Genomic DNA, 16,596 nt, shown 5'->3' on the forward strand with positions numbered 1-16,596 from the left:
AAATAAATCCACCTCGATAACTATATAAATAGTACATATTTGTAAACGGGGCGCGTCATAGGTTTCACTACGGTGTAAACAATTTAAACTGCCAGTGATAAACTCGATTGATATTAGGTAATTGAGGTACGGTTTGTGTATAAATAGCTCCTAAACTAAGGTTTTTTAGCCTATACGCACGTTACTTCTTCCTACAATAAGGATTCGAATTGTTCTGAAACATCGAGATCGATACTCCGTGGGTACCTAAATTATCGGTTTAGGTTATTACGAAAGGAACTAAGGCTCGCCACTCCATCCGCTATAAAATTTGAAAAAAGTATTGGAAATAAAACGCAAAAGAATAAAGTAAACAATTGAGAATTATTGTCTACGTTTTGTCTTGCTTACATGTTTTGTATGGCACATAGTTATTTAAAACTTCTTTTCAATGCGTTACTATAAATGTGAAACAAAAACTTACTAATTATAATTTATACTTTTTTTTTTAAGAAATCGGTTGCCAATACAGCTTGAAACGTTTATACAATACAGGTCATCGAAAGAAGGTAAAGTTACTCTGACTTCTCTTAGCCACAGCCGGAAAGCTCCCTGTCAAATTAGGTAATCAACAAGAACAACAATCGGCCGACAATGGAAGTACTGGACTGGGACACAATCACAATGGCCACTGCGCGGTGAACAGGATCAAGTATTTACTACAGAAATTATGTTCTTCCATTCGACAGATAGATAGGTACTCGTATCGTTTGAATGGATTGAACCCTTTTAATCACCGGCATCGGTTTCAGCTGCGTGCTCGCTCCAGACCAATATGATTACTATTGTCATGACCTTTAAGTCGAACGAGCCACATTCAAACTGTAGCCGTAGAACCCGTCATGCACACTGTTAGCGAGCAAGGATTAAACACTATGTAATGCAGGGTATGTTATGTAGGTAATTCAGGGATTCGTCACTGAACGGCTTCGGGATTACCTCTATAATACCCTGAACACAACAAATGTTTTTAGCCTCTGAGTGATAAGAGTGGGCAAACTAGTGTTTAAACTGAAGTAACTATAGACCAAGAAAAGTTTGAACGAGTGAATTGCAGGCGAAGTAGCGGGTGGCATGGCGCGTTTAGGGAGATAGTGAAGCCATACTCCGGGCATCACATGGGTCAGCTTAGCGTAGTCCACCCTCACAGTTAACCGCGCCTTTACTTTACGGGGCTTACGTCCACAAGAAACAATGCTCTTTGACTTATTAAACCTCCGCGTCGCTCACAATCACATCCAGTGTTGCTATTACTTTAAGTTCAAATCAACGGAAATTATTTTCAAACATCAATAAATCCTGGAAATATAACAGCAAAGGGCACAAAAGACGTATTAATTACGATTTTCTTTGAAATAAATTGACAGAGCGTTGTATCATAAGCGGTCGGGTGGCATTTCTCGGTTCCTAATCCCATTGAAGTTACAATAAAATCTCGGACAGCCGGGACCATTTTTCATTCGAACGACAAATATTTAGAAAGCTATTTATCCGCGTACGAGTCTGCACATTGGATAAAGGCCGTGGCGCATTGTGCTCCGACAACCGCCGGATGTTTATTCTGCGACCGCGATATCGATTCAGGTAGGCCGGCGAATAAATCTATTACAACAATAATAGCCTATTGTTATTAAATATGAATTCTTCAAAGGATATTAGTTTTGCTTCCACGTCTAATCTAATTTTGTCACACAGAAAAGGGTAGAGAATCGTCTGACGATGTGAGCGGCACGCCCAGTTCCCGACGTCCCCTTTGCATACTCACATTTAATTCACATTTACTATCCATCATCGGGAGCTATGCTAATCGCATTGTCTATGCTTTCATCAATATAGTTCAGCCGTTGGCTCGTTCGCGGGGTCATAATAGTTTTTGCACGTAACCAAGTCAGCATACCACGCCCGTGTCAATGTTTGTTAGCGTTACATCTGCCTGTGCGACTGTCGCTTTGCGTTAGGAGGCCTCCATTAACCATTATTGTATACATGTACTTTGATCGTGTACTTTTGCAACAGCGAATGTGAAAACGCGCCATAAAGGCATTTCAAAATTTACAACTTACAGAGCACCATATCGACAGCCTCCAACAGTCCGCCGCCGGCGACGGCCGGGATGAGCGGCGCGGGCGGCGGCGCGGCGCGGCCCGGCTCGCCCGCGCCCGCCGCGCCCCGGTGCTGCGACACCGGCCGGCCCATCTTCCAGGACCCTATAACCGGCCAGACGGTCTGCTCCTGCCAGTACGAGTTCCTCAACTACCAGCGGCTGGCATCGGGAGTGCCGCTCTCAATGTACAGCGCGCCCTACTCGGACGCCGCCGCCGCCACCGCGGCCGGCATGGCCGCCTACTTCCCTGCCCTGGCCGCCGACCAACCGCCTTTCTACACTAACGCCGTTAGTACCTTTTGTTTTTTCTTGTGCCTTGGGACATAATTTCACTTATCGGGAGTAATTAATTCCTTTAAAACAAAACAGTGTTAGTTACAATAAAAAAAATACTCGTTTTATAACCGAGTGGGCCTTGTAACACGAGCAGATAATTAAAACATAGGTACGGTAGAAGTACTAGTGCTCGACGCTGCACTAGTATTCGACATGGTCACTTTATGTCAGTGACATTTAGATTTGAATTAGATTTGAATACAGATAATAAATCTTTGCCGTTCAATTTTATCCTACATTACTTTGACATAAAGTGCCCATGTCGAATACTAGGAGCACTAGTACTTCTACCTTACTTGTTGTACTGACTCCAAACTATAAAACTTTTTAACAGCTTTTAAAAATTAGACCTTTAGACTTCTTATTTTTCGTACACATTAGGTAATTATACTAATTATTATCTTCAATGTAGGTATCATCATTGTAATTGACGTTGTGTGTCACGCTTTAAACATAAAATTCACAATAGGATATTTAAGAAAAGTTATTTTTATAAGTCATAAGTCACTGAACAAATTTTGATCAGTTTGATAGCCTACATTTATTGCTCCATTTCAGGGCCCACCCGGTATAGGTATAGGTGTCGTGCGTGAATTCACTATAGGTGGGTTCACTAGGTACGTATGTTTTCCGCGGTGTTTGCTAAACCATGCTACAGTAAAGATCACAATACCTCGAGTTCCTAATGAATCTAATGGTAGCGATACACTTTTCATTTCATTAACATTGATATTGTTCGTCGTAAATAAACGCTTTTCGTTTAAGGCGCAATCTTGATCTGGCTTTTGTTTTTAAATAATCCGTGTTATTCAACTTCCCTGGGGTCTATTAGATAATTTACCTCCTCATACTTCTTCAATTTGGGTTTCAATCTACATCTCCATTCGATCATCTCTCTCTTTATAAAATTGTGTCTGTATATTATCCATAAACACAATAATTACAATGTTTACATTTCAGTCAATATGCAAAGGAAATAAAAAGATAAGGTCACTTAGAGGAACTTGCTAATATCTCTTGTAATTTTAATTATTAACTTCAATAATATCATATTAATGTCCAAGAAGAGCTACATTATTGCGACGAGCGCGTTTAATATATATAAATAGTTAAATAGTAAATCCGGTCTGATTTATCATTTGTTTTGTACCTTCCTACCTATTGGAATTACTCAAACACCCGATGATTTAGTTACGAAGTAGGTATCAATTGATCAAAAGTGTGGTCAATGGATAGTTTCAGCATTATCATCAGAATAGGCACGTTCGGGCAAGCAGGCTAAAACAAAATACATACATAAGTACCTAATGAAATATGCATCGTAACTCGCTGGGCACTTACTTTACTATTAATTTATGCTCACTAAGATATAATCTGCCGCTGAGATGTTAATTTACGGATGTTACATCGAAAGTTTAATATTTTCGTTTTTAGTGTATTTTTATCTTGACGAAGAAATTGCGACTATACCGAATTGAGATAGATTTTTCTTCAACTAAGACTCTATGTCCTACGTTATTAGTGCTATTGGTTATAATGGAAATGGTGACGTATTTTCCTGATTATCAATAGAGATAGAATACCAAGTAGGTAGTATAATAATTGACCGAGTGTTTCAGCTTGGGTAAAAATCTTTGCCTGTCTGTCTAAACGACCGAGTGGTCAGACACTCCGGATATTCTCCTCTGCAGGTCGCATTTTTCAACAGAATCTCATGAAATTTTGTGAGCAGTTTTGATAGTTAAATAGAATTTTTCTGTTAGCTCACACCTCACAGAGCCTCTAGTTTAACATGTATAACCAAATCTGTTCGAAATGAACTGACCGATAATATACCTACATATAAACATAACAAAGTTTTAAGTACCTACAACACATAAAGCTATTACCAAAAGGCAATTAGTTTAAGGCGCGTTAAGCGGCCGCACGGATAATGAGCGGAGAACTACCTCAAACAAGGAAGATTAACCTCGAAACCGTACAAGTGGAGGTTCGGCAAAATGGCTCAATACAGCTACATACGCACGTGCTACATGTAATACTACCTACATAACGAACTACATAACATACTTTACAAGACGAGTTTAGCTTTTCGCCGTATAACACATTTAAAAACCTAATAACAGTTGCAAAAACATTAATTATACGTATTCAAGTAAATTAATACATACGGTTATTTAATTGAAAACAAAAATACTAGTGAATATATTGCCTATCAGTTTAAACCGATTCGTATTAGCGGTCCCGACCAGTTCCATAATCCGATAAAGCTGTAATTTTGTCGAAATCTTATTAAGTCTTAAAGTAATTATGTTTAAAGAAGCCCAATACCTCGGGATCAAGATATCATCTCATTCTGTAAGATTATTAGTATCTAAAGCGCAGCAGCTTACCGGTTATCATTCATTTCACTCTTGACACCTGCAACAATAGGAATTACTGAAAAATAATAAGGTTCGGATGTCAAAATAGTTTGTTTTTTAGATGCTGTCGTCCTCTCGCGCTAAGTACCACCGCGGGGACGATGTGTACCTTATAAAGCTCACGTATAAATTAGAATAATCTGATGATGTATGACCTTTTTGTCCGTTATTTCATAAAAAGTTGTATCAAGCTCCATTCGGACTTAACGGCTTTATATGTTCGACGATTCCTTTATCACCGATTAGGACTTGTTTTCATAACATCCTGTTTTTATTTACTTATTAAATGCAAACAACATTATTTATGGTTGTAAAACTTATAGGTCATTGGATTGAAACCCGATAAATCTATAGGTATTGGTATTATTCTAATATTTTGTCTCTATAATAAGTGTAATAGGGTCATGAATACCACTGCGTTTGAATGATTACAGGAAATTTTAACGGTAAGCAAGTCCGCACCACCGCTGGTGTGATACGAAGCTCGAATCCGTGTGTGGGTAGTGACTTTGAATGATAATGATCATAACAACATAAAAGTAGCCACGGCGCGTAATATATGGCGCGTAGTAAAACTTTTGGAGGAAGGTGTTAAAAGATGGGGCCGTGAACGTGTCCCGGCAGATGATTCAATCATTCATGGAGATATGATCGTATATCATCGGTGGCGAAAGTGTGAACTTGCTCGCTCCTTGCTCGCCTTCAATGGGATCCTGCCTCCGTGTTTTTTTCACGCCTTTTATTTTGTCTACGATTCATTATTTTTTTACTCTTTAAGGGTAGTCTAATGTTATGTTTTTATAGCCTTTTTTTGTACTGTGTTGAATTCGTTGTCAGATTATAAAATGGTTCTATGCCGTCTTTGTAAGGGCGGGCGTTGAATACTGTAAACAAACATAAATTTTCTAATCTCTGAAAACAACTTATTATAGTTATACAATATTGATTTGATACCTACTTAGGTAAGGTAGTAATGTTCAACAAGGTAAACAAGAGGGAACTAAACATATTTATAACAAATTAAAAGTCGGGATAATTTGCTTAGTAATCGTTTTGCATTTTGTAGGTACTAATTATCCGATTTACTTTTAGTTGATACCTCTACCCTACAACGTTAATTATACGTGCTTATTAGGGGAGCCGGGGGCTTAATGTAACAGGGGTAAATAACGCTCAATGTTGACGGGGAATTAAAAACATTTTTTTTTTTTTTGCTGAATGACTTTCTTATAACGTCGATAATGTGAACACCGCCATTGCCCCGCCAGACATCGAAGGGAGTGGATGTGCATACGAGCTCCCAGTAACTACTCCTATTTTTTCAAAAAGTGTCTGGTGTAAAGGTGCGTAAACATTTAAAATTATTTTGTAATCGGGATTAGTGCTGAGATTACAAAACCTCGTTCTCAGAATCATAAAATTATACATATGTTAGACAATACAGGCCATTTTCAAAAAAACTGTTACAACAAGCCCCAATTACGGGGTAAGTTGTTACAACTCCCAGTTTTTCAAAAAGTGTCTGGAAAAGATGCGTAAACATTTAAAATTAATTGTAATCGGAATTAGTGCTTAGATACATACTTTACAAACCCTCATACTCAGAATCATAAAATTATACATATTTTAGACGATACAGTTTTTTTTCCTAATACTGTTACTAGGGTTTCTGGTTTCTCGACCTTTTTAATTTCTCGAGGCACGGGAATTCTCGACCAAGATTTCTCGAGTTTCTCAAGTATCTTGAGAAATTTTGAAAGCTCCAAAAAACACCATGTTATTTTTTTTTTTTGCTTTTTTACACATCAAACTCGTAGGAATCGTAGGTGAGATCAATAATTAAACATATGGTACATTTTTAGGCACCATAAATTGCACTTAATAATCAAAAATACAACAGCAAAAAAAAACTATAGGTGGCGTGCGCACCGGCGATGTGTTATGCTATAGTGTATTTCTTTAGGTATTCAACAAAATATAAACAAACCACAATATGGTATTTTATTAGGCAGCAATATTCAAGTCAATAAATTTAACTCGATGTGACAAAACTTATAACAGAAGTTTTACTACGTAATATGAATTACTCGTACTTACTCAACATAACAATAAAGCTGCTAAAATTGTCATATTTTGCTAGTAGGAATATATCGGGATGATTTGATTTATCAATAGTAATTTAATTTTGTAATATTTGTTATTACACTTATTACATGGTCCTACGATTCGTTACAAAATGTTTTAAAGCGTTTTTCAATAAAAAGACACTACATGAATGTCATGAATCATGATATGTATAGTTCAAAAGTTTCAAAACATGAAAATCGGTTAAAGCTAGAACGATAGGGGTCGGATCAAGGTAGTTTTTTATTTGGTTGGTAATAAATGTTTTAAGTAGGTTACCTACCTGAAAATGTAAAAAAAACATTGTTCATATTTATTTAACTACCTAAAAAAATACATTATAGACACATCATGTGTTAAACGCGTGTTTTCTTTTTACTTATCACTAGAGATTTATTTCTCGAGTTCTCGAGGCATTGAATATATTTTTCCCGTCTCGACTTAGGACAAATTTCTCGAGATTTCTCGCCTCGGGAATTCTCGAGCACAAACCCTAACTGTTACAGCAAGTCCCCCGCTCCCCTATAGTTAAAAAATCCTGAGAAACAAATAGTTAAGAAACGTTCTGAGGTAAAACATTTTATAGAAGAATGGATGTTTCGTAAAAACTTGTGTTTTCCTTTCAATCATTCGTAGGTACCTTTGCGTGTCCATTAAAACATTTGACGGATAAACATTTATGTTCCATAATAATAAAGTTCACCATGCTAATGTAAATGGTTATATGACTACGACTCATTATTTTTAAAGTTACCTACCTATTAGTAGCATGTTTTTTTTGATTATACGTATATTATTTATCTTATATGTATAGGTACTTATATTTACGATACCAACTATCAAGACACCAGTATTGCATCTTAAGTGCCGTTTATCATTAATACTTACCTACCTCTTTATTTAATAACTAGAGTATATTGGATAGACAGGCTAAAATATTAACCAGGTCCATGAATAAATAACCATTAAAGTCAATCTTTATAAACCTACTATATAATGCTAATATAGATAGTATGTATTAGGGAATGCTCCCGGTACTTACTGTATTTGTATAGAAAGTCAGTACCTTGAGCACTCCCTAGTATGTATACAATATAAAGCTAAGTACCTATGTCATTACATATGTGACCATAGAATATCTAATTTAGCCTAGAAAGTAATGTCGCCTTCATCTAACTTTTATTAAGACCAAAATGTGATTCTGTTAATTATTAGTACCTAATAAGTAACCTCTACCATAAATAAATAGGTAAGTACATATATTAAAACTGTATTTTTTATTCCTTATGCATAATTGTTTAAGTATGAATTTCCATGGGAAAAATTATCCTTTAAAAACAAATTAGAGAGTATATTACTTATATGAATGCATAATTATAACGATATTAATATAAAAGTAGGTACTTAAATATCGCACCGATACCTGCTTGGTATAGATTTGCCTAAATCGGCGAAGTCGCCAAGCCGCACAACATGGCGCGTTACAATAAATCCCGAATGCAGAATCGCGTCACGTCACGGCTTAGTCCGATTATTTGTAGTAACAGAAAACTGGAATTATATCAGAAAGGTCTAACCAACAAAGAGCGACAGAGCGCCTGGATTACGCTGTCGTACTTGAGTAAAATTTATTATCGGATTTTCGATTCGGCCACCAATGAAGTTGTTGAACAACAAAATCTTTTGATAGATTTATCCTGGCTGACCGCATTAAGAGTCGCTCCTGAGTTATTTTAATGCGTCGCTATAAATTTTTGGACCCTCAGTTCCTTTGTTACTGTCAGAGTTTTTACGCAATTTCTTTGATAACTTGTACCAATTAAACTTTATTCGTGTTCATATCATTTTTAATGGTTTTATAAGATTATATGAAAACATGTTAGTATTATTATCAACCGTTGTTACACTTTGCTAAATAAATGTAAGCCTTAACATGAGTATACACATACCTATACATAGTTCGTTTTGAGGGTATAAAAATGCCACACGATTATTCGACAAGTGACGAAACTTACGAGTAAATAATCTGTACCTAGTTATTAAATTAAAGTAACCCGGTGACGGAACTCTAAAAAGGTGCGTTTGTCTCGTAGATGATTGATGCTCTCATCTTGTATCTGGGCCCATTAGCTCGTATAATAGTTAAGACGAGGACTTTAAGCGATCGATCAGGGAATCAATCCGGCGAGGACCCGTAATGGATCGCGCTAACGCTACCGGAAACGATGTTTTAATAGATTCACTTCGGACTTTAAACCGGTTAAATTAAAGTTTTTGTGTTCAATGCGCCAATGTTAAGCATAAGTAAATAATCTAATTTGATTTTAACCGCTTTTTATACCGCGGCTTAGATTAATAAGATCAGCCTTTTGATTAAATATAAGTAAGTAGGAAGATCATGTAGGTGTTACAAACGCATGTTTTTTTTTACAGGCTGCGGGTATCGAACTGAAAGAGAACTTGGCGGCTAGCGCTGCGAGCTGGCCCTACCCGACTGTGTACCACCCCTACGACGCCGCCTTCGCTGGCTACCCCTTCAACGGGTGAGCTCTTTTATCTATTTATGTAACGATATAGCGTCACAATCCGTGACAGTTTAGGCACAATTGCGAGAGTTCATGATTGTGCAGTATTCATGAACCTATAGCGATCTAAAATTCACGTTGCTCGTGGGCCTCTCCTGATTTCTAACTCCCAGTGACAGTATCGGGGAGTTTGGAGCCAGGCATAATTAATTTTTGAGCGGCCTCCCACCGGAGCGTCGCCGGACAGTATTGAGCTCTCGCCATACGGACATAAGTCGCCGTCGGGTGCATTATCGACAGGATAAACGTCCAAATCTATGAAAAAGGAACAAATAGCATCGACGCGTCCGAGCGACCCGGGCCCCGTCCACTGTCACTTCACGTGTCCGGCCCACGTGTTACTCTCTTTATCCCACTACGTGGGGTCACTCCAGAACGAAATCGCATTTGCTTGTTTTATGGCGGTACCTACTTCAAACACAGGCATATATGTATCTACCTACTGTACCAAACCTTTAGTTATCCATTTACCTAACCAAACAAGTACACAACGAGCACCTTAATTATTACAGTAATTGTAGGTACCTACAGTCCTACAAACAAACAGTCAACTTAATAGCAAACAACTTTCTGACCAGGGTGCATAGTCAAGAGGCCAATCGCTCGCTCCGTAGCGAACGAAACAGTAATCTCGCTATCACTCTTACATATTAGTTCGAAATAGAGACATTAGGGTATCGTTCTAAACACCCACACCCAGCCCTCGTATATTAATTAAAATAGGTAATTCTGGTTGTTATAATTACTTGAGTGAAGCCTTAACTTAAATCAAATAGGTAAGTAGCCCCATCACCTCTGTCACTTCGTGTCTGTCATCACTGAGCTTTATGCTAATTAACTTCTATAGTCTTTTCGTCACTTTTTATAAATCCAGGCTAGGGTCAATCACTGCTGTATTGCTATTTTTTGTACGGGACACAGTTACTAATAGGTAGGTAGGGCCAGTTGCACCAATCAGATATGACGGACTGATCATCATCGCTCAGCAGTGTACTTTGAAACTTCACATACAATAAAAAACCGGGCAAGTGCGAGTCGGACTCGCGCACGAAGGGTTCCGTACCATAATGCAAAAAAAAAACAAAAAAAAGCAAAAAGAAAACGGTCACCCATCCAAGTACTGACCCCTCCCGACGTTGCTTAACTTTGGTCAAAAATCACGTTTGTTGTATGGGAGCCCCATTTAAATCTTTATTTTATTCTGTTTTATGCTGTGAAAATTTCAACTGTCTAGCTATCACGGTTCGTGAGATACAGCCTGGTGACAGACGGACGGACGGACGGACGGACGGACAGCGAAGTCTTAGTAATAGGGTCCCGTTTTACCCTTTGGGTACGGAACCCTAAAAATAGCGAACGCTTTAGCGGTGACAGTCGGTTTCATGCAACAAATCCTAAGTTACTAACAATTGAAATGTGATTTTTACCCTGTATCGAGTGTTTTTAGATTCAACCGTAAAAATCAAAGGCATCAGAATTTCCAAGGCAAAGTGTTAAAGCGATAAGTAAGCACTTTATCATTATTATAACGATTGATACAGTTAATCAGTGCCCGTATTTATATGTTAGGCGATGTAGACAGGACGCTTGTGTAGGCAAGCTGATAGCGGTGAATTGAAAAGGTAACAAAACATGAGTTTATTAGATATGAATGTTGTATCAGATATCAGATTGGGCCAGTTGCCGCGTACCTACCGTATGTGCAATGCGCAATATACATCTGTTTATGGCAAAGTATTATTTTTCTTTAGATCGCAATCAACCGATTTTCATTATTATTTTAATGATTTGTATGACAAATCACTCTGTCTTAGTAGTAGGTACTTACGCTGGGTAGAGAAACTCAGATTAAGGGTCGGTTGCACCAAACTGTTCGTATCGTTAAAGAGTTCGCTAAATTTTTATGTATGGAAAGTTTCATAGTACTTAAAGCGCTGGGGCGCGCCCGCTGACGTTGATCAGTCTGTCAAATGTGGTTGGTGCAACTGGCCCTAAGTTTGTTATTGAGAGGTAATTAAGTATTCGGGGTCACCAACTATGCTTGGTGACTAGTTTGGTGCCATAACCAACCACACTCGGCGTCTAGAATATCGCACACCTTGGTATGGTGCGAGCGATTGCGAGTAATTCTATCTCTGAGAGAAATGGTTTTATCTTAATCAATTTGACATCACTTAAAACCTTTAATCTGATGTCTCTTTTCTTTATGTGTTTTATTTATTGTTGAGGTTGTCGGCCTTTAAAAAAATCGCTTGCGCCCGAAGGTGTGCGATTTCCGTGACGGTGAATGTATTAGTGCATACTAACTTGCAAATATTCTGTTCCCATATCACAGCTCCTAGTATTGTAATCCAGTTTGTAACAGAAGCAGTGATTAGTTTTGATAAGAGACAGCAGTCGAGAAATGACGATAGCTGATGGACATTAAGTAACAGCTGTAGTGATAAACGGATACGGATTAATTACAATCAATGTATGTCCGATCATGCTATGTAATGCAAAACAGTTGTATTAATTAACCTTTTCGACGCCAATGACCGATATTCAACGCCAAACGGCAACTGCAACGCCAACGGCAGGTTCAACGCCAAATACTGATTAATCGGTCACAGACCTCAGAGCAACATAGACCTACGTGCATATGCATAAAGTTCAATTTCAGTTTTGACACTTCGGTGACGTAGCGTCCACGTGTCAGCTTATGTCTGAAGGTTAATTTAAAAACTCGTAAAGGTTAATTTACAAAACTCTCAACTAAAAAAATTCTCTCTTTAAGCATTGTTACGATATTTTAGTAACTTCGTCAGAATACAAAACATCCTTTAACGAGCTAATTTATTTGCATTTATTACTTATAAGCTGTAGAACAAAACTAATTAATATTAGCCCGTTCATATACGTTCATATTTACTTCATATTGCTTTCATATTACTTCATATTCATATTTAAAAAGGCGACAAATTACATGCTCACTCGATCATACCATGCCATAATACATCCATAAAATAATTGTCGTTCATATCTTCGTAAAAACTTATGAAAAAATAGTTCTCATGCTTTTTCTATGGCTAACCCGACACCCTAGGCAATTACAATTCATGTAAATATAGAAAAAGGGTAATTATAATTAGCCATTAAGTGTAATTAACGATCTTGTCGTATAAGTAATGCGACAGACAGTGAACGAACAGTTCTTAGTTTCTGCATAATATACTTTTTGTTAAAGAAAATTACAAGGTACCTAAGTATCACTTTGTTATTGTTTAAAACATGACATGGTTTCTCACCATCTGATACCACAAGGCAATCCTTACTCTGTATCTTTAGGTATTTAAATAAAAGTAAACAGACAATTTGTACATTTTCGGGTAGTTATAACATTTATTGGTCAACCAACCTAATACAAAACCGCCTGGGTCTATTACTGAACCTGACTTTAAACTACATTATTTAATCATGTACCTAATGTTATCATCTACCCTCCTGGCTCTCCCGAAAAGCTAGCCTGCCCATTAAACAAAATCTTTTCAACAGACTCGTGAATTTTAATAAAGAATAATTTATAACTCGTATGACTATTAATACAGGACTCCCTGTATTTTAGGCATAACTGTCAAAAACATTATTTCGGTAATACATATAAGCTTTATCTCAAGCCCAGCTCCGTATGTGTTTACATGTAATGAAGCTCTTAAATTATATATGTATATATACAGGATGGCCAACAAATAAGTGCATTCCCGTTGCCAGGGAGATTGTGGGACTATTCTGAGCATGTTTTACTATGGGACCAACCCCGAAATCACATAAAACATTTGACTGTTTCATACTTTTTGACTGGTCTATTTTCTATGGAAGGGTAAATTTTTTAATCGCGATTTAGAAGTTGGTCCCAGAGTAAAAGTTGCTCATAGGTATAATCCCAAAACCTCCCTGGCAACGGGACGGGGAATTTTTGGTCACCCTTTATAGCTTATAAAACCTGTTCATGTTTTCAAAACATGAATATTAGTTGTTATTTTGAGGTCATTAAGGAGCAGAATCGACGGGGGTAGTGTAGGGTTCCAGCATCACAAGCCCTACAACACAATACACTACGACTTCTCACCTGAAAAGCTGGCTTGCCCATTCACCAAAAAGTTATCAACAAAAAACCGGGCAAGTGCGAGTCGGACTCGCGCACGAAGGGTTCCGTACCATAATGCAAAAAAAAAACAAAAAAAAGCAAAAAAAAAAACGGTCACCCATCCAAGTACTGACCACTCCCGACGTTGCTTAACTTTGGTCAAAAATGATGTTTGTTGTATGGGAGCCCCTTTTAAATCTTTATTTTATTCTGTTTTTAGTATTTGTTGTTATAGCCGCAACAGAAACACATCATCTGTGAAAATTTCAACTGTCTAGCTATCACGGTTCGTGAGATACAGCCTGGTGACCGACAGACGGACGGACGGACGGACAGCGAAGTCTTAGTAATAGGGTCCCGTTTTACCCTTTGGGTACGGAACCCTAAAAATGGGTAAGCTATACTATAGACAGATAAACAACGTGCGTGTAGACTAGGTTACCCTGTATTTTATAAAGAAAATGGTATACTTATCTATTCATGTCATCAGTACGTAAATATAAAACTTATTTTCAAGACTAGTATGTTTTTACATCTAATGGAGCTGTCACTTGTAACCTGTTGAAGTTTTCAAAACAAATATTAGTTGTTATTAAGAGCTCATTAAGGGGAGGGATCGATGGGGGTGATTTATTCGTTTTTAATTGCCGCTGCACTGCGGAGCCGTCTTCCCTGAATAAAGATTAACGACGCCATGCACTTCAGCCACCGACTGAATACCTTAAATTAGAATCCCCTCCGTAATACCCGGATTAGACGAGTTAGTCTTTCCCGTGTCAAGTAAGTCAATTTTACTCAAATATGTATTAATGAATAATTGTATCTGCTGTAATATAGTTTTCATACATAAAAACCGGTCAAGTTCGAGTCGGACTCGCGCGCGTAGGGTTCCTTACCATTGCGCAGAAACGGCAAAAATCACGTTTGTTGCTGTATGGGAGCCCCACTTTAATATTTGTTTTATTATCGGCAACAGACGGACGGACAGCGGAGTCTTAGTAACTAATAGGGTCCCGTTTTTACCCTTTGGGTACGGAACCCTAAAAAGGGTTAGAGCACTATTTCCCGGTGGGGAGCACTTTGAAGTACTAAATAAAAGTATTAAACGTGACTTCTGAAAACACATCCAATCGAAATATTTAGTAGTTAAGACTTTCAAGCGCATACACTTAAGTCATATAAGTAAAAACTTAAACTAATAACTCCGTACTAAAATCGAAATAGCTATAGGTAAGATGGATCTTTGCCGCTAGCGTAAATTCTGACAGAAAAAGTAGCCGACAGGTTAATAAAAAAAAATCTAAGGTTTCGAGCTGTCCAATAAAGACACGTACAGCCTCACAAAAATTCTCTTTTTTGCTTTATTAAATAACAAAAATAACCTATTTTTATGTGATTTTACAGTCGTACTGTACGTGAGATAAAATCACTATAAAAATTACGTTAATTAAACAATGTTAGACTGTCGCCTTAGGTTCCTGGGATTATGTTACTGAGCGGACCCCAGTCACCGTGGCAAAATGCCGGGCCGCCTATAATTTTTTTTATTACAACTTGGCTTACACTGTTTGATGCGCTACCCGTAGCTTATATACATATAATATATGTATATGTAAATATATACGCTACCCGTAGCTTATATACATATAATATATGTGTAAGTATATATAACACAAGTGTATTTCTTGGGGTGTCATAGAAGCCCATAAGGTAAACTTTAAATCGAATGATACGTTTTTATGTTTAAAGGGTCCGTGCATGTTAGTAAGTCGATCAGACTTATCACTGTAAGCAGCCTTATTTATAACAATTATGTAATAACTTACAGTTTTTACAAAGATGATTAGTGCTTCAAAACACGCAAAGGTCGCTAGAACATGAATAGATTTTACATTTACCCCACAAGTCCCTTTTAGACACGGATCACAAGTCGTGCCCAAATTCTGACCAGAACAGTTTAGTGGTACAGTCAGCAGCAGAAGTTGCATAGCGGGCCAGGTGTTCAAAATGATCTTGACGCTTCTTTATTGTTAAGAGAATAAGAGCGTGTCAAGGTAATTTTGAACACCTCGCCCGCTTAGCAACTTCTGCTGCTGACTGTACATACGAAATAAAACGGGGATGTAATAAAGTACATACTTGGTCTCTGTAAATTAAGTTTTATCATAATATAAATTTAAAAAACAAGAGATCTGCATGATCCGTTTCTGAATGACTTAAATAAAAAAAGGAGGAAATCCTTGAGATTAATGTTTTTTCCCATATTTTTATCCTTAAAATCTGAATAGACCAACATGATTTTTAACTTGTTAATTAATTTTACATATATAGGTATGTGTACAATTAATTAACAAGTTGAAAATCATATTAGTCTATTAAATAAACAAAACTTGCACGTCCTTATTAACCTTGCCGTTTTCGTATTTTATTAACGGTAAATCTAAAAGTGCAAAAACGGCTGATCTATCTATTTTCAAGTCCGAAATAAGCTGTCGAAAAATAACAAGCGTTAAATAACACAATTAAAACGTCATAAAATATATGGTGGGGCGTCTTCGGACTAATAACGAGGTAATACGAGGTTCAGGACGGCTCGGCAGGTGCGCCTGCGACTGATAAGGGTTGCCACTGCGCGGCACGCTGCCTAACCACGTAAGTCCCCGCGTACTTGTACAAGTACTAATTAAATTCGAGTACAAATTGAACTTCCAAAAAAAAGAAAGTTCCAAATTCAAAAGCACATAAATCGGCTTGGGTGACTGGGTCTTACGAGATCATTATTATCTTTACTCGCGACTTTACCGAACTCGTTAATCGCATTTCCATACTACCTATCTTCCAACGCTTTATTAACCCCTA

General features: G+C 37.4%; 2 protein-coding genes across 3 annotated transcripts in view; one reads left to right on the forward strand and one right to left on the reverse strand.

The window, feature by feature from the left end:
* LOC134678317 (gamma-aminobutyric acid receptor subunit beta) overlaps positions 1-16,596 on the reverse strand; it is a 555,578-nt gene that overhangs the window by 180,677 nt on the left and 358,305 nt on the right. The window lies entirely within an intron of this gene.
* The window catches only part of LOC134678319 (homeobox protein caupolican), a 61,599-nt gene that overhangs the window by 28,777 nt on the left and 16,226 nt on the right, over positions 1-16,596 (forward strand). The window contains exons 2-3 of one of the 2 annotated variants that reach the window (XM_063536845.1): positions 2,105-2,431; positions 9,460-9,569. In XM_063536845.1, the coding sequence (XP_063392915.1) occupies positions 2,105-2,431; positions 9,460-9,569 (437 nt within the window). The remainder of the gene's footprint in view (positions 1-2,104; positions 2,432-9,459; positions 9,570-16,596) is intronic. The other variant, XM_063536846.1, reaches the window with a different exon arrangement.

This window comes from Cydia fagiglandana, chromosome Z, assembly GCF_963556715.1.
Source record: "Cydia fagiglandana chromosome Z, ilCydFagi1.1, whole genome shotgun sequence".
Taxonomy (NCBI): Eukaryota; Metazoa; Arthropoda; class Insecta; order Lepidoptera; family Tortricidae; genus Cydia; species Cydia fagiglandana.